The 18,463-nt window shown below is 44.9% G+C and overlaps 6 protein-coding genes across 6 annotated transcripts; 3 read left to right on the top strand and 3 right to left on the bottom strand.

Moving 5' to 3' along the window:
- Positions 1–676: 676 nt before the first annotated feature.
- Positions 677–3,607, bottom strand: GGI43DRAFT_428217 (uncharacterized protein; the record flags this gene model as incomplete). The annotated part of the gene is made up of 1 exon (XM_083208928.1): positions 677–3,607. One exon carries the CDS (start codon positions 3,605–3,607, stop codon positions 677–679), a length of 2,931 nt encoding a protein of 976 aa, XP_083059433.1.
- Positions 3,608–4,794: 1,187 nt separating this feature from the next.
- On the top strand, positions 4,795–8,145 carry GGI43DRAFT_428216 (nitrite reductase niiA; the record flags this gene model as incomplete). The annotated part of the gene is made up of 1 exon (XM_083208927.1): positions 4,795–8,145. One exon carries the CDS (start codon positions 4,795–4,797, stop codon positions 8,143–8,145), a length of 3,351 nt encoding a protein of 1,116 aa, XP_083059432.1.
- Positions 8,146–9,318: 1,173 nt separating this feature from the next.
- GGI43DRAFT_428214 (major facilitator superfamily domain-containing protein) lies at positions 9,319–11,199 on the top strand (the record flags this gene model as incomplete). The annotated part of the gene is made up of 1 exon (XM_083208926.1): positions 9,319–11,199. The coding sequence occupies one exon, from the start codon at positions 9,319–9,321 to the stop codon at positions 11,089–11,091; it is 1,773 nt and encodes a 590-aa protein (XP_083059431.1). The 3' UTR covers positions 11,092–11,199.
- A 452-nt stretch (positions 11,200–11,651) lies between these two features.
- Positions 11,652–12,902, top strand: GGI43DRAFT_407782 (uncharacterized protein). The gene is made up of 2 exons (XM_083206281.1): positions 11,652–12,133; positions 12,238–12,902. Exons 1-2 carry the CDS (start codon positions 11,755–11,757, stop codon positions 12,705–12,707), a joined length of 849 nt encoding a protein of 282 aa, XP_083059430.1. The 5' UTR covers positions 11,652–11,754; the 3' UTR covers positions 12,708–12,902.
- A 218-nt stretch (positions 12,903–13,120) lies between these two features.
- Positions 13,121–15,357, bottom strand: GGI43DRAFT_407781 (MFS general substrate transporter). Its single transcript, XM_083206280.1, has 5 exons — positions 14,950–15,357; positions 14,840–14,857; positions 14,263–14,769; positions 13,979–14,212; positions 13,121–13,917 (listed from the first exon to the last, which is right to left on the bottom strand). The coding sequence occupies exons 1-5, from the start codon at positions 15,234–15,236 to the stop codon at positions 13,368–13,370; spliced, it is 1,596 nt and encodes a 531-aa protein (XP_083059429.1). The 5' UTR covers positions 15,237–15,357; the 3' UTR covers positions 13,121–13,367.
- A 158-nt stretch (positions 15,358–15,515) lies between these two features.
- On the bottom strand, positions 15,516–18,419 carry GGI43DRAFT_407777 (alpha-keto acid decarboxylase family protein). Its single transcript, XM_083206279.1, has 2 exons — positions 15,621–18,419; positions 15,516–15,573 (listed from the first exon to the last, which is right to left on the bottom strand). Exon 1 carries the CDS (start codon positions 17,805–17,807, stop codon positions 16,083–16,085), a length of 1,725 nt encoding a protein of 574 aa, XP_083059428.1. The 5' UTR covers positions 17,808–18,419; the 3' UTR covers positions 15,516–15,573; positions 15,621–16,082.
- Between the last annotated feature and the right edge of the window lie 44 nt (positions 18,420–18,463).

Here is an 18,463-nt window from a genome sequence, read left to right as displayed (position 1 = left end):
GGCTTGGATTGGCATATTTACAGTCTTTGGGCTCACTGGTTATGTCACTTTGCAAATTTTCAAGCTGTAAAGCCAGTATTATATGCACCCGTTGGCTCAGCCAGGATAAGTTCCTATTGAATTTATTATCTATCTATCTCGAGACCAAAGCTCAAAGTCAGCAGCAAGATACTCAAGCATCATCTACGTCATATTTAGTAAATTTTAATAAGATTATCCTGCCATAGTCAAACAGTTTCTTTTCGATATTGCTCTTGTTAATCTTTGTAACAAAGAAAACCCGAGCGCGATGCGCATTGCCGGCACTCACTCTATTATTGACACTATCTAGACTCTCTTTCAACATAGCAAACCTGTAGTCTTACATGATTAATTGAGAAGGAGCCTTGAACGAACGTGCTGTTTAAAGACTGATCACAGTTTCGCATAGTCATTGTTGCTAAAGTACATATCACAAGGCACATACACCCTTCTACCAAAAGTTGTTGGTCGAAAATCTGTACACATTGGTATTAGAAATAAGGTACCAATAAAAAAATAAACTACTCAGAAGAAATTGACATTTTTTACGCATAAGGTAGATGTGAATGCAGGCAACGCGCTTAACAACCAGACTCGTCCAGATTACGAAGCAAAAAGTTGAATCATAGTATATGTTTGTCATCTATATTACATATCAAAAGAAAATAATATTTTCCTCAACGTTCCATCCAAGCTTTTGTAATCCTGCAGAAACACTCGCTTCCATAGCTGGAGGACCACAGACTAATGCCAATCTATCCTCGTGGCTCGTATCACTCAGAGGAGGTGCTGATGGAAGGTGATGTTGGAGGCAATCTAGGTCAACATGTCCTCTTCCCAGTTCCCAGTCCGCACTTAACTCCTTGGAACTCAGCACATGCCATATATGCAGGTTCCCTTCCATATAACGTGAAAGATTGTCAAGCTCTTCACGAATAAGTATGTCTTTCTCCTCTCGATTGCCATAAATAAGCCATACTTCGACTGAGTTGTGATGACCAGAACTTGAAGAAGCCGAATATTCGTCTGCAATGGCTTTGAGTGTGGACCACATTGGGGTGATTCCACTGCCACCAGCAATCATGGCAAGCCTTTTAATGGTGCGAATACGACCGTTAGGCATGCATTGTACTCGCCCATTGCCAATGTATGTAAAATGACCAATGGGTCCCTTCAGTTCTACCGTCAGAGCATCTGTCTCCGCATCAATGACCATCTTCTCAAGCAACATGGTCATCTGGCCCCCAAAAAATGCATTACCACTTTGTGCTAATTTGTTTGACGGAAAATAAACTTTGATCAGAAGCTCGATGAAGCCGCGCTGAGTACTGCAGCTATACGGAGTGTATGCTCGCTGCACAATCTCGACTTTACCGCTTGCTTTGTCAACTTTTTTTACCCGCAGGTAAACGTGCTGGCCCACTGGTAACCCGAGAAGTTGATCTTCGTGCGGCAAGGCGAAACGAAAGATTCGCGAGTCATGAGAAATCTCTCTCTTATGTACTAAGCGAACTTTCTTCCATACTTTTGGATCAAGAAACGGCTTAGATGGGTCATCTTGATTATCAGATTTTACTAGCAGATATTTTGATGGCGATCCGAGTTGTTCCAGCTTTCCAATATGGTAATCTTTCAACAACTTCTTGGCATCCATAGAGTGAATAGCCATAAAGTCTTCGGTGGCATCCTCGCCAGCAACTAGACGAATAGATTGCTCTCCACCAGGGTGAGACGTAAGAAAGCCTGCCCCGTCATATACATGACCCTCCACGACGAACCAAGGAGATGGACCCTCTCCGTCGGCATGCTCTGCGAGCTGAGATGCCGTAACGATTGTTGCTACTTTATCTGGATTGACCATTAAGCTATTGAAATCTTCGTCAATTTGATTTCCTTGGGATGTAGGTGTAGTTGCTTCAATGGAACTGGAAGATGGACCCGTGGACAAATTATTCTCGCCGAGGCGAGGATACCTCGGATTTGCTCCAGTTTCATTCATACGCTGCATCCAGCCGCCATTAGCATTACCTGGTACAGTTGGATGTTCGAATCGAAGAGTCTGGCCACTATTTTCCTTGTGTATGGCAACTCGAAACCACCAAGAATTCATCATTGAGGTCGCGTTCCAATACATGTCCCGCGGCATGATGCTCAGGGCTTCATCCATTGCGCGCACAGCAATGAACCCAGCATCCCGATTTACTAACAGTGACTTGACATCAACTTCAACCTTCCAAAAGCACCACGAAAAACTCATGTCGGTCATGGTCAAATCAAGGTTGCCGTAGTAAGGGTGATTCCCAATAGGATACACGCGGTAGAGGTCCTCTGGGTATCTTATATCACAGAGATTCCAAGTTTCTCCGTCGTCAAGTGTGATCTCGACGCGGGTTATACGTCGCCCACCACCAGTGTACGCATATCCCTCTATGGCTAAAGTCTGCGTCGTGGAGCTATCGGATGCTAATTGAATTATGTCGTTGTGGGACGGTGAACAAATTGCCGCGTTGACATTGAGTTCATTGATGATGTATTTGGGGTCGTACCACCATTTGTCTTCTTTTCTCGCCTGGTCGGGCGTCACCGTAGTGGGGAGAAGCTTGTTGTCGAAAAAATGCAAGTGATGTTGACTCTCGCGGTCTGAGACTTCGATTCGTTGGAGCCATTTAACCATTCGCCCACCGATCTGGCCTGGCACAACTAACCTAAGAGGAAAGCCGTGATCGGGAGTAAGGTCTTCGCCATTGAGACCCCAAGAAATGAGCATGCCCTTGCTACGATCCAATGCCCAGCTGAGCCTCTGGGATGTACCATATTTCCCTTTAGGAAGCTCGTCGGCGCCTTCGAAGATAACATGACGCGCACGTCCAGGCATATGTTGATCGTAGGAAGGATATGAAGAGAGATGGGGATTCCGTGGCTTGCAATAATCCAGAATGTCAGCCAGATAGACCCCTGTAAAGAGACCGGTAGACACGCCCGCTGCGCCCCAATTGAATCCAAGGCCCTTGAGAACCATATTCTGCTCCTTTCGACGGTTGCCGGCGCAAACGAGAGTCACCGGTAGTGTGACAACTTGGAATTTATCCTTAAGCTCTTGAATCGAGAATTCAATCTCTTTCTCAACAAGTCCATGGATCCGCAGCTTCCATTCCTGTGCTTGTTTGATGCTGATACGTGGTGTATCCCCATGGCTGCGAACATAGAAGAGGTTTTGGGGGGTAAGAAATCCAGCATTGAATAACGCGGATAGGGGGGCCTCTACGTTGCACGGATGTTTTCCTGTAAGTCGAATCATGCGACTATCTCGTGCAATCCAATGGTCTGGAGTTTGGGAGTCGGTGGACAACGGCTGTATAGGTTCGGTTCTCGGGATGGGGGGGAGTGAAGTAATGTCGTGGCATGAAGCAGATGAATCCAATGGAGCCTCACACACTTTTTGAGTTGCCTGTAGCTTGGCCCTCAGTCGTGGGCTGCATGATTCTGGCGTTGCTGGAGGTGATGGCTCAAGCGACGATGGAAGCGAAGATGGCCACTCCTCTCCACTCTCAGAGCCGGTATCTGATACCAACTGACTTGGTATCATAGTGTGTATATTGTATAAACAAGGCAGATATAAGTTATTCGTCCAGAAATAAAAGACCAGTCACTCTGGATAATGGCACAATTTGCCAGTATTTGAAAAAGGGCAAGATGCCGATGCGATAATGTCTAATAGAAATATTTCATGTGCCAAAGCTTTTGGACGGACAATTGGAAGAAAAGGAGTTACAGGCAGATTGATGACTACCTCAACAGCCGGAGATGCTATTACATGCCATTCCAGAAAAATTGACAGCCCGACCAAATGCATTCCCTACACAAAATATGAATCAGCCATGTAGTCAATAGGCCTCACTAACACTACCATGCTGTTAATGAATCTACAATACGCGATTCGCTGCACTATTTTTAGCTCCAAAGTCTGGACTAAGGTCACCCCAGGGGTTTCTACTAATGTTATGCGGCGCTCAATTCGCTAGCCACTCCATGGCCAATAACCGTCCTGCGATAACGTCTGAGCTAATTGCTTGATTATTTATGTAGCTTCCCATTCGCCTTTCTTCTACCAACGACTAGGTCTAGTATTGTACAGATGGGAGTCTTTTCCTTGTTTGCTAGGAGTGCTCGCAAGAGTAGTTGATACTCACTCCTAAAATCGCTATCTCGATTGTGTTTCTCCGCGGACTTGCTAGCGCGCTGACTCGGAGAATTAATATGCTAGATAAGTGTATATCATGAATTTATCTTAGGTAGAGACTGATAACAGTGAGTGCCACCTAGAATGTACTAGGCGCATTAATTTCTTGAAACTTCGTTTATCTCTTATCTGAGCTACTAAATATTATAGATATCGCTAATATTTAGGGAATTATCTGTCTCCTCTGACGGAGTGCGCATCCCGTACTATAATAGCTGCCTAGTATTGCCCTTGCAATCAGCAAATGTAACGCAGGATAATATTTTGAACTTCTCCGAGGAGATGGTCAATATGGATAGGTAATAGGATCCTTTATCAAAAGAATGGTCCTATCTCGTGTTGTGTAAGTCCTCGGAGCATTGATATTGTCGTTATGTCTCCCCACCTCTAAGGATGTTCACTGCTCTGTGGCGAAGAATCATGAATAGATGGCTTCACATCTCCTGATTGTATGCAACAATTAAATGAGATCAAAATTCTATGTTCTTTGGAAATTTATACTCTACTAGATATCCTCAGGATCCAAGTATATGATGAATGGTATCGCTATCGATATGCATCCAGAGCCAGAAAGCCTCCAGCCAAGGTCTAAGAAGCGTGCTGCTGTTGTTGGCCTTGGCATGGTTAGTATTTCTTTTATCGAAAAGCTTCTAAAGTACGATTTGGACAGTGGACGCGACGAATGGGAGGTTACTGTTTTTGGTGAGGAGCCGTATGTCGCCTATAATCGTGTGGGTCTCACACAATACTTTACGAATCGCTCGACTGAAACTCTTTACCTAAACCCGTTGGAATGGTATTCATCACACTGTAAAGGAAAACTTACATATCATACTTCGGATCTTGTTACATTAATCGACTTTCGCGAAAAATATCTCAAAACAGCCAACGGGCGACAATTTCACTATGATGAGTGCATCCTAGCTACAGGCTCTGATGCTGCCCTGCCACCCTATATCTCACCACAGCAATTCCAAAGCTCCAAAGGTTGTTTTGTGTACAGAACAATTAATGACCTCGATAGTATTATCGACTATGCTATCAGTGCCCCCGCCGTTATTGGGCGCCGTATTCGCAAGGCAGCTGTAATTGGCGGTGGCCTTCTTGGCTTAGAAGCGGCCAAGGCTCTTCTGGATCTTGGAGAAGTCGATCAAGTTGTCCTGGTTGAGAGAAACCGCTGGGTGCTTAGCCGCCAGCTTGACCAGGAAGGTGGCAAGCTAGTACTGGAGAAAATTAGGACTCTAGGCGTTGAAGTTTTGATTCAAGCTAGAGTTCGAAATCTGCTATGGGACAGCGAAGAAAGACTCACTGGCCTACTTCTTCAGGGACAGGATGGGTTACCAGACCAACCATACGACATCGACCTACTTGTGTTTGCCGTCGGAATTAAACCTCGAGATGATCTTGCCAAAAGCATTCCCGTAGACATCGCCAGCCAAGGTGGCGGTTTCATTGTCGACAATCAGCTCCGTACAAATTTGCCCAACATTTACGCTATTGGAGAGTGTGCCAATTTTCTCGGAGAAACATTTGGTCTAATAGCACCTGGCGTCGAAATGGCTGAGATTCTCGCCTTCAACTTGACAGAAGGGCCCTTTCACAGCAAGAGGGAGATGAAATCTCCCAATATTAGTACAAAGCTCAAGCTTATGGGTGTCGATGTCGCCTCATTTGGTGATTTTTTTGCAGATCAGGGGAAGATCAGCAAACCACTACCAGGAGCTACCAGTGTCCATGCAGCTCGAAAAGCTCAGACAACGCCTCCCACGCCGGATGATATAAAGAAAAAGGTCAAAGCACTCATTTATCGAGATCCATTCTCGGATGTCTATAAGAAATACATTTTTACCGCGGATGGCAAATACATCTTGGGAGGCATGATGGTGGGCGATGTCAAAGACTACGTCAAGCTTGTGGCCCTCTGTAATACAGGCAAGCCCATCGAAAAGCCTCCAGCCGAATTTATCATTGGGGCCGCGAAAGAGGGCGAGGAGGAAGGTGACGATTTGCCTCATGATGCTCAAGTCTGCAGCTGCCATAATGTCAGTAAGGGTGACATTGTGGAATGTGTAAAATCTGGCGGTATTCGTTCCTTTGGAGAGATGAAATCTTCAACAAAGTGTGGCATGGGTTGTGGAGGCTGTGTACCCTTGGCCACTAGCATTTTCAACCGAGCACTCAAGGACGCCGGTATCGAGATCTCTAACCATATTTGTAAAGATTTTGCCTACTCACGCCAGGAACTATACCAGATTGCCAAGTTCAGAAAACTCAAGAACTTCACGGCATTGATGTGTGTTGTTGGCAAGAAGCCCGACAGCCTTGGTTGTGAAGTTTGCAGGCCGGCAGTTGGCTCAATCTTGAGTTCGTTATACAACGATAATATTATGAAGCCTTCGCTGCGCCAGACACAGGATACAAATGATCGTTATCTTGCCAATGTGCAGCGTGACGGTACTTATTCTGTTGTTCCACGCCTCCCCGCCGGTGAGATTACTCCAATGGGGCTCAAGGTTATTGGGGAGGTCGCGGACAAGTTCGGATTATACACAAAGATCACAGGTGGCCAACGTATTGACATGTTTGGAGCAAAGAAGCAGGACCTTCCACAAATATGGGAGTTACTCATTAATGCTGGCTTTGAGAGCGGCCATGCCTATGGCAAGGCACTGCGCACAGTCAAATCATGTGTTGGCAATACTTGGTGTCGGTATGGTGTTGGCGATTCAGTTGGTCTCGCCGTGGAACTCGAGAACCGATATAAGGGTCTTCGAGCTCCCCACAAATTCAAAGGTGGTGTATCTGGATGCGTTAGAGAATGCGCCGAGGCTCAAGGCAAAGATTTTGGTCTCATAGCCACACCGAAAGGCTGGAATGTCTTTGTAGGAGGAAACGGTGGTGCAAAGCCTCGCCATGCTGAATTACTTGCTGAGGATGTAACTCAACGGCAAGCGATCAAGATGTTAGACCGATTTCTTATGTTCTACATTCAATCAGCAGACAAACTAGAGCGAACAGCCCGCTGGATTGAGAGATACCCCGGTGGTCTCAAGGGCATAAAGGAGGTCATCGTTGACGACAAACTTGGTATATGCGCCGATCTAGAAAAGGAGATGGAGGCACTGGTTGGCCTCTATCAATGTGAATGGACCAATGTCGTCAACAATTCAGAACGTCGTAAGGATTTCAAGCAGTTTGCCAATACAGATGAGACACAGACGGTATCAGAACAAATTCTCGAGCGAGCCCAAAAGCGTCCCGTAGATTGGCCTGAAGACAGCACCCCACTGCACTTCAGTTTGCTAGATATTGCGAAAGACGTAAAGTGGGGATGGCGATCTGTCTGCAAGCTTTCAGAATTGAATCGGCAGAGGGACGCACCAACATCTGTCGCTGTCAAATATGGCGAAGTTCAGTTGGCTGTATGGAATATACCGGGTCGTGGTTTGCGCGCATCACAAAACATGTGCCCTCACAAGAAGGCGTTTGTTTTAGCAGATGGCCTAGTAGGAGAGGATGAACAAGGGCGAGAGTATGTATCTTGTCCACTACACAAGCGGAATTATCTACTAAATCCCAACACGGCCGAGGGAGGTGGCAGCTGCTCAGACACCGACTACTCAATCATGACTTTTGAGGTCAAGGCAGATGAAGTGAACGATGAGATACTCATATATCTTCCTCCTACAGAAGCCCTTGACGCTATACTTTCAACGACAAAGTGGATGTTACGCAAAGCAGACGAGGAGCTGAGAAGCTTAGTAAAGGATACACAGCCAACAATAGAGATTGTAGAGCCACTGCCCCCCAGCAAGATGAGAGGTCAGCCACCGCACATGGCTTCTCGTCAGACTTGTGGCAACAGTAGTTCACTCGATTGGTAAAAATAGTCTATAGATCCTAAATGGTGTTGTTTATCGGTGTAGTTTTATGTATAATTAGGCTACTTTTCATCTTTGTCGTAATATTAATTTTCCAAGCTAAGAGATAAATCCAGAAACAAAATAAAGAGTGTATGTATAAGATGAAAATCAGTGTTTCATACTCGTCGTATAGTCTGATTCATTGTCATCGCCGTCATCGGCCACTACATTGCATGTTGACAACTCCAATATATGGCTAACATGCCGTCTTCGCATATCTGTCAGCGCCACTTCCTATTATAGTAGTCCTGGTCCTCCTTATCTCTTGCTCTCATTTTGCCAAAATAGAATAAGGTAAAGACTTATCAAAACTAAGAGTCCGCTATCGCCATTGGGACCTAGCTCTCCCCCTAAGCCAGCATTATTTTCTTATTTCACCTCCTCGTTAGCCTATCAAATTAACCCTCCTTATCAGTAACACTACTAATCTCTCTTCGCCCCTTTCCTTGGAAAATCTTAGAATTTCCTCTAGAGAGGAGTCATTCTTCCATTAAGTCTCAGGCACCTCTTATGGCAGCAGAGATTATGCAGCCAATAGACATGCTATAATGGAGTCATCTTTTCCCGCGTTGATATAGGTTCTTTTATCTCACCCCATGGTAGAATTAGCAAGCTGTTAAGTTTGAATTTTGCATCTCCGGTTGGATTATCTCTCTATCAACCTCCAGTGATAAGCTCATATTCATGGTAGCAGTTCGTTATCGTCTTCCGCTTGTATCTCGGTTGAAGTGTGAAAAGAAATGTAATTAAGATATTGGTATTATTACGTTGCGCTGTAGTATATGACACCTACATGAGTTCAAGATGCAATGAAAGAAAAGTGCTGCGTAGTATATCCAATTCGAAGTCATACAACTACTGGATTTCCAACATTCATTATCATTATCCTTCAAAATTGTCCGAAATACGTTACAGAATTGTGCTTCCTTCATAATAAAACATTTTAACAGATAATGTTAGTTTCCATATCTCTGCTTATACCTGACTCCATGTTAACCCTTTTTATATGACAGTTTATCTGTTTCTGTGCCAAAGCATTATACGACTTCGATACGACCACTTAATACATTAAATATACATTCTCTTGCAATCTTTGTTCTCGATAATATCATAAGGCATTATAAAAACAGAAAAATGGCTTGGGATTTGAGCGTGGAGGAAACAAACGTTTCCAACACACCAATATCTACCACCCATGATGATAAAAAATCTTTTAAAGATTCTAAAGAGGTCACCACTAGCGGGTCACCGTCCATCAGCAGCGGATCACATTACGGAATAATTTTTGTTCAACAAAACGATATTAATCCCGGTATCATAAGACAAGATCATAAAAAGGAACGGACTATCAAGCATACTGGCGACCACACATTTCGACTATCTTCACTATGGCAGCGAGCCGAAGTCAACCCTCTAAACGGGAAAAGCCTTACATTTCCTCTCTTTCGAATCTGGGATGATATCTATAGCAGAGCCTTTTGGCTAGCTACTCTCGGATTTTTTGTGGCCTTCTTTTCGTGGTTTGCTTTTTCTCCGCTTGTGCCCGAGGTAGTGAAAGCGGATCTCAAACTTAGTCAAGATCAAGTCACCAACTCCAATCTAGCCTCTCTTGGTGGTACAGCTTTGGTGCGTCTTATTGCTGGCCCAGCATGCGACAAATTTGGCCCACGAAAGGTTTTAGCTTCTCTTCTGATTTTGGGCGCCATTCCGTCAGGCTTGGCGGCGCTGGTAACCAATATTAGTGGATTAGAGGCGGTACGATTTTTCATCTCCATTCTCGGTGGCAGCTTTGTTCCCACCCAGGCCTACACCACTACATTTTTTGACAAGTCAATTGTTGGCACTGCTAATGCCTTCTCGGGTGGTTGGGGCAACTTGGGTGGTGGAGTGACTGTTGCGGTGATGATCGAGCTATATCAACGATATATCAAGGCTGGCTACAGCCCTCACATTGCATGGCGTTTATGCTTCGTTACAGTGCCTGTCCCATGCCTACTTCTTATCGCCGTCATAATCTTACTGCTTGGACGAGATCACCCTGGTGGCGAATGGTCCGCTCGCCACCAACTGCAGAGCTCAGCCACAGGAAAAGACCAAGTCGTTGATGGAGTAGTACAACAACAGCAAATGTTTGTGGATTCCGAAAATGCATTTACTAAAGAATCCATTAACTTCAAATCGTTGGGTATGGAGTCCAGCGAGCATCCTACTGTTAGGGATGCAGATACAGCACAATCAGAGCCGCCGACCCTTGCGGCATTGCTGGAGATTGTTTGTGACCTCCGCGTCTGGTCGTGTGCTCTATGCTATATGCTGACGTTTGGGCTTGAGACAGCGATGGACGCGGCGCTTCCCGGTTTGATTAATAGCCTATTTGCTAGCGAGTCATTTGGATCCGTGAATGCTGCCTATGCGGCATCAACTTACGGTCTCATGAACCTATTCGCTCGGCCGCTGGGGGGAATCATATCAGACGTTCTTTATGCCCGGATCGGGCTGCGTGCTAAAATGTATTGGCTCTTAGCCACCGCCCTCTCTCAGGGAATCGCCATGATTGGCTTGGGAGTCTACATAAACAAAAACAATGCAACTATCGGTGGTGTCATTGGCTTCATTGCCATGATTGCAATCACTGGATTTTCAGCCAACGGCGCCTGTTACTCGATATATGGTCACTGGCGACCAAAAAACGTTGGCGTTGTAGCCGGTATCGTTGGTGCTAGCGGCAACATAGGAGGTCTGTTCTACACTTTAATATTCAAGTACAAGCTAGGAATTCGTCTTCCTCCATCCGAAAGTCATCCTCAAGGCTACAATTCGCTAGGAGAAAAGTTTTGGATTGCAGGATTGTTCAATGCGGCAGCTGTAGTACCACTTTTCCTCGTACCAATAGGCGATGCTGTATAAAAAGAGTCAAGGAAATAGTTCATGCACCAAAAGAACGAGTTTATCACAAGTGTACCATTGGCATTTTTTCATGTGGTATCACTAAATTTGGATAAAAACCCTGCCATCAATTTTATATCTTCACATAGGCTTGGTTCGCATCTCGCATTCTATGGTGTCAGTTAGAGCTGGCATTTCTAGATATACGGTGGCTCAATCATAATGACTTACCACAGGAATATTGATTTAACTGGGGAAAAAAGTGATGAGATCCAACACGGGCTTACTAAGGGATCTCTATTGTCTAAATGGCGCGGCTCGCAAAGACTTTCCGGGGGTGGGGGGATGAGGTCAGTCAGTGTTCATCAAAGGTGGGCTGTGGTAAGACATCATTGCACACAGCCTGAGCCCCGATTTTCACCCCGAATAGGCAGCTAGCAAGTAAAAGGATCCGAAGGAAGTAGATCATCCTTGAAACAGGAATTTGAATGTTGCATTAATAAGTTATGGCGTTTAAGAAATTATATATAAATGTTACATCGCTGCTGCCAGCAGAAATTAACTCTTTCAACAATGTTTATAACGCTACAAAATATGCTGACTAGTTAATTACCCGAGTACTAAAACTTTAATACTATATATTTTCTGCCTAGAATTTTCCTATATTATAGATATTGACCACCTATGTCGGAACAACTGAAGGACGATTCTATTATCATTGCCCCTCCGCCATGGACTTTAAAAGCAGATGTTTACTCAACAGTCTTCTGGATCTCTGCGTCACAAGCTGAAAATTTTCCATTTGATATTGCCTACTCGCCGCTCGAGCTATCGTCTCAATTTGCTGATCTTGGAATTAGCCGCCCTCTTGGAGGGGTCGGCGCAATCCAAATCATTAGGTACAAGGAGACTCCAGTTGGCACGTATGATGAGCTCGTTATTGTACCAGGGAAATTCGAATGGACCAAGAAAGGCCCTAATAACGAGTATAAGAGTGGCCATGCTTATAAAGCAACTCGATTATACGTCTCACAGAAGCATACCTGTTTTAACGGCAGAGCTAGTAAGTTGGCCTTATCTTGTCTCTATATCGGCAGTGGCATAAGACAATTGACTATACAATTACACTGGCCATCGGAGTTAAAATCGCTAACTTTCACGAATTAGATTGGAATATACCAAAGCATTTGGCTCGCTTTGACTGGGAAGAAATGCCTGACAAGTCGCTTACCGTACGAGTGTATCCTCACGACACCTCTAGTGACAAGACTGAAGCAATGGCCAGCTCGACGCCCTTCTTTCAGGCAACGATGAAGCCAATTCCGTTTATGCCATCATTCCCATTTTCGAGTACATGGCTTAGTTTTCTCGGGATTAACCTTGAAAGTGTTCACCCACCGCTCCCTGAGGGCCGAGGTAGTCAGGGCGAGCTTCCGGGCACAGATTCTTGGTGTGCCTTCAAACCAGTTTTCAGTGGGAAAACTTCAAGCTTAATGACTATTAACATGTCACAATGCCATGAGGATGATACAATGGTAGCCCAAAGGAATAAAAATTTCTGGCCTGGATTAGGCAGGTGGCGTGTTGGGATGGTGATGAAAAATGCTACTCTGGTGCTTAATACTGGAAAAGTCTAACGCAGTGCTTTCTCAATCTTAACTGATGTTTTTCTTATATACTTGCTTATCAAAATATAAATTTCAAGGAGTTTACTATTAGTATCACAAATATTGTGATAAGGTGGGCGGATGTTGCCAGCGGTTGTTGATGTCGACTTTGCGTGAACAGGACTAAATTTTAGTGGACACTTACTATGTAGGTAGGCATTAGACATAGCGCTGCTGCGTGATGCTTGAAGGAATACGCGAAAGCCATACCAGAATGGCGGCGTAATTTGATAAATGCGAAGAACATTTTCATAATCTTATTTTACTGGTATAGTGGATAGTATTAACTCGAGTGCACAATACTTTATACATCTATGGATGTGTCTAAGCCGCGCGATTGAAGATGAGCTTTAAGCACAGGTATGTATGTACTGATCGTTCTTGCTTGAACTATGAACATATATTTTTAAGAGCTAACAAGAAACAACTGTTTCGGTAGATAGTAATATATAGCGTGTCATATAAAACTTAGGCCTTCGTTTCAAAAGGTTGAAAATTCTTCAGCTATTAATCTAATTTGCAGTTTCTATTTCTAATTACCCGTTGATACATTCATTAGTTTTCTGAGAATACCATGTTCATAATAACGCTATTCTTGGATAGCTCGAGCATGTGTTGTAGGTAGCGGCATTAGTCTCTTTTTAGCCCAACCATTCCAATCTTCCGTAGCCCGCAAGCACCAATGAAACACGCCAATCCCATCCAGGTAAAAGCAGCCCAGAAGCTCGCACGATACCCTGACATGAGCGCATCCGGAGAGTTCTTGTCCTGTAATTTGGAGCCGTTTGTAGTTGCTGCTGCAATGACAGCCATGATAGTCAGGCCAATTGAAGTGCCGAATTGGGCAACAGTGTTGAAAACAGCTCCTGCCAATGCCTGCATGCGGGCTGGAAATACATCAGAGACAACAAGTAAACCGACGGTGAAGAGGATATCTGCGCTGATTGGAGACACAAGTTGTGCGAAGAAAGCATTAAACCAATACGGCTGGTGCACACTTATGGTTGCCATCAGGAGCGGTGCCCCAGCACTCAGTATCATAGATACGAGAAGAAGATAAAATGCAGGAATTCTGTGGATTAATAAACCAGTTGAAACTTGTACCAATGCCCCTACAATGAGACTCGGCAGGATACGCAAGGACGCCTGGAGCGCAGAGAGCTGCTGGACATTTTGAAAGCTGGGAACAGTTAGTAGAGACCCAATGGCCACATGTCCCATCGCTGAATGAGAAGGCTTACAAAAGACTGCAGAAAAATTCCATAGCATTTACAACAGCGTAAGAAAAAATTACCAAAAGGCAGACGGTTGTGAATGTTCTATTCTTCCACAGGGAATTGGGAATCAAGGTTGGCTTTTCTCGCTTTTCTTGTCGTCGCTGCCAGAGGACAAAAGATGGGATAAGCAATACGCCCACTGTGAGAGCTGCGATATTTGCCGGGATTGTAATGCTGTGTACACCGCTCGACATCACCCTATGAAAGTTACTAGGCTGGCCAAAGCATTCTGAAGTGGCGAGACTTACCCAAGAACATATGAGATGAGTGCCAGAGAGGCTGAAGATAAAATTGCGCCAATCCAGTCAACGTCTCTCCGAAGCCTTAGTAAGACTGAGCCTTCAGCTTTTTTATCCACCGGCAAAGCCCACAAGGTGATGAAGAATAGAACTATTGTTAGCGCACCGCATATATACCATCCCACTCTCCACCCTATTGTATCCAGAAGCACTCCGCCGAGGACCAAGCCGAGAGAGAAACCTATGGGCTGCACAAAACCTAAGCAAGAAAATCCGATATTTCGCTGGCGGCCGCTGGTTGTAATGCTGGCAACAATGGCAACAGAGGTAGGGAGACAAAGTGACAGAGCGACGCCTTGGAATGCGCGGAACATGATCAACTCGATACCTGTTCTGCCAACGCCGCATGCTATGATGAAGCAGCCGACCAAGAAGCAGCCTGTTGTATTGACAACACGGTTACCAACAACGTCTGCGATAGACCCGGCGATGATTAGGGAAGAACCGCTCGCCAGTCTGGAATTTAACACGTTTAGCACCATACATGTAATTTACGTGCTGTGAATTGAAAGACAGAGATACTTACGTATATACGGATGACGGCCTGGCAAAGTGTTAGTACAGCGGCCATAATTAACACCAGACCTTGTTTCGTAAAACGGGAATTAAACTATTCGGAGACTGAATTATTCTTACCATGCGATCAGATAATCCGGCAATCCAATTTCCACTGCCATACGTGGAAGGCCAATGGTTAAGAGGCCAGTACTTATGCTACTTAAGAAGCTGACTGCCGAGAGTGTCGCAATAATAGTGATGGTCCGTTCCTTTGACAAAACATGGGCTGGCCCTTCTACCGGCAATATTGGTGTGACTTCAATTCCAGCGGTTGCTTCCACCGGCGCGGTGTAGATTGTGTCGGCAGGAGATGGCAATTCAGAGCCACTTAACCTCGTAAGGCATATCTCGTTCGTTTGTGACATATTCGGCTCGATTTACGGCTTTTGTCTATGATAAAACCTGCTACTCAAGCTCATTCTTGGGCTCAAAAATGATATAATTTGCACAAATCTTCTGTTGACTCGTGGTTGGCTGGTATCTAGGCTATTTACGTAACTACACCTTCTCCACAAAATGTATTAAATATGTCATCGGTAGGGCGTCACGGATGGAACAACCGCGTATGCTTCCAAGCGTTATAAATAATATTGATAAATAGATAGGTGTTTAGATGTGACTTTAATACCTATCTGAGATAAATCTGAATAGCTAACAATACCTTGGTAGGAACCTATGGCCGCGCGGATAACGCTAAGATATGTACGTGACACAGTGGTAGCTGCAGCCAGCACTAAGTTTGAGATTAGGTTTCATTGTTGGCCACATGCTGGCCGCGTGGTGTGGATAATCCATGCAATTGAATTGTTACCGGCAATTGCGATTTGGGTGACACTACGATAGCTAGCAAAGACTCCAACGGTTGCTGCCAAACGTATCGAGGAAGGGCACGAAACTTCACAAATTCACAGTGTTGACATCCTGATCAGTGCATCGTAGTGGGCTTCGTACTATGATTTAGTGGATAATAGGGTATATCACTACCAAAGCCAGCTATCCCCTAATATTTATTTATTTATTTATTTTCAGAGTCACTAAAAAGCGGCCAGTTTTGCCAAAGATCTACTATTCCAGGAGCAGATGTATATAGCCACGCTAAAGAGATCTTCCAATGAAGAAAACTCAGTCACCTTAATGGAAAATGACTATCATGTGCGCCTTTCTCGTTGAAGTATATCTGATGTTTTCTTTATTTAGTATTATATATAGACTCAATTCTTCAGTTCCCGTTCGATCTGCATGTCTAGCACTTTCTGCAGTTGTCCAGGAGGGGCATCCTCTCTTTCCATAACCACTTCAAACATGGACAATCCCTTGGTATTATTCACCTTATAGTTCTCCAGTATAGTATTCAGCTCAGACCATGTTTTGGCAGAAGCGGTATATGTATCTTTGGGTGCACCAAAAAAGCTTGGAGCTTCAATGTAGCGCCACCTTGCAACATCGTTATACCCTTGCTTTCTCCCATGAATAAATCTCTCGATAGAGTAGCCATCATTATTAATCAACACAATGACGACGTCGAGATTGTGCTTAATCATAGTTGACATCTCCTGAACGGTCATTTGGAAGCTGCCGTCTCCAATGAATAAAATAGTTTTGGCTGTGCTAATGTTATGCCATTTTAAAGCAGCAATGAGCTCCTTTTGGGCAAGGGCAGCACCTTGAGCAGCTGGAAGCATATAACCGATAGATAACCAAGTGACATGACTGAACACACGGCAGTGCTTTTGCATTGGTATTTCGCGAACACCGAAACCAGGCGTGCCTGTCTCACCCATGACAATATCGCCAGGCTGAATGAGATTACCCAGAACTTTCCATACTTTGTCTTGTTTGATAATGTCGTCGGCTGGAATTGATGATGGTGCAAGAAGTTGGTATCTGGGTAAGTCAAGTGTTGAGCTGTAAGACGCGATCTTTGACGTGTTGAGCTCTTCGAGGAGGCGAGAAAGGACCAGCTTAGGAGATACATCTCGGTAAAAGTCTGAACCTATCTTGATTCCCGAGGTAGTGAATTCAATGGTCTCTTTGCTCTGCGGAATACTGTTCCACATGTAGGTATTGGTGCCACTATAGTGGGGGCCAAAGCAGAGTGCCAAATCAGTCTCTAACACAAAATCGTGCACAGCTTTGGCTCCAAATTTTCCTTGGTAGACCCCAATGAAGTTGGGTTCTGTTTCATCCATCAATCCTTTGCCAAAAGGAGACGTCAGGGTTGGCCATTTCGTCATTGATACGAACTGCTGCACCGCTTCTACGATGCGGAGAGGCCTGCTCTCACCATCCACGTAAATGACGGGCTGCTTAGCGGCTTCGATTTTGCTAATGATCTTGCGAAGGACGTCATCCAAGTTGGGAGTAGGCTGCGGCTCCGGGATCAAAATAGGGGTTTGCAATCGGTCGCCGGAAACAAGGGCGTCCACCATATCAACAGGAAGCTCCAGATACACTGGTCGACAGTGTAATAGACATTGAGCCAAGATGTTATCGACTTGCTCAGCACTAGTCAGGGGATCCCAAAGTCGAGTCTGCGCGATGGTGACATGTGCATGCATTTGTGAAAACCTCTTGAATTCGCCATCTTTCAAAGTGTGATGCACCAAGGTTCGTTCCTCCTGGATCTGTCGGGCAGGAATGCCCACGATATGTACAACAGGTGCAAATTCAGCATAGGCGCCTGCAATGGCATTGATTGCTGATAGCTCTCCAACGCCAAAGGTTGTCACAATAGCACCGAGCCCTTTTATTCTAGAATATCCATCTGCAGCATACGCGGCATTGAGCTCGTTAGTGTTGCCAACCCAGTTAAGACCTGCGGGTTCCACATGATCCAGCATAGTCAGATTGAAATCTCCAGGAACGCCGTGAACAGACTCGACGCCGAGTTGGCGTAACCGAGTGAAGAGGTAGTCTGCAAGCTTTACAGGAGCCATGACTGAAGAAAAAATACAAAAGGATATAGTAAAGTATGTAAAATAGAAGAAAGTAATAACAAGTTGCAAAGTTCAACAGCGATGCGGCTATTAAATTCTTCAGGTTTTGATCAGTGGCCGTACACACTTAATATACCTTACCCAGTGGCTGGACGTCGAACTCATCCATACGATTATACGCTATTGAGGGTCTATATGTACCAGCCCGCGTCCCAGGAGAGCCTCCACTTAGCTTGTAGCATGACCTATATTTGTGGTTAGCCTCGGTAAAGATCCACTGTGGCTATCGCGGAATACAGCGCGGGGAAAGCGTAGGCCCAAGGGCGCGCGTGGATGTCGAATACTAATAATGCCGCTGTGTTCCGCACGATTCATATACACGAATATACGAAGTACTGACAGCCAGCATATACCGAAATAGATTTCTTCAGAATACTTGGTTTTATTTTTTTGATGGCTCGTTCGGCTGTTGCGGCTCCTTTACCGGAGCCACGCTTTCTTAAGCCGATGAAATATATCTCTCTTCTACTAGGTACTCAAATGGAATAGCCTATTAATTGAGGGACAATAGAATAGAACTAAGTACTGGGAGCCGCTATGCGTCGGCATTCCAAGGATAGATCGATTAGTAACAAGAATTCGTCGCTCTCCAAATT

This window comes from Trichoderma evansii (assembly GCF_050947405.1).
Source record: "Trichoderma evansii strain SZMC 28006 chromosome Unknown GGI43scaffold_13, whole genome shotgun sequence".
NCBI classification, from domain to species: Eukaryota; Fungi; Ascomycota; class Sordariomycetes; order Hypocreales; family Hypocreaceae; genus Trichoderma; species Trichoderma evansii.
Note: the sequence above shows the minus strand (reverse complement) of the source record. Positions and strands in the feature narration are given on the sequence as shown.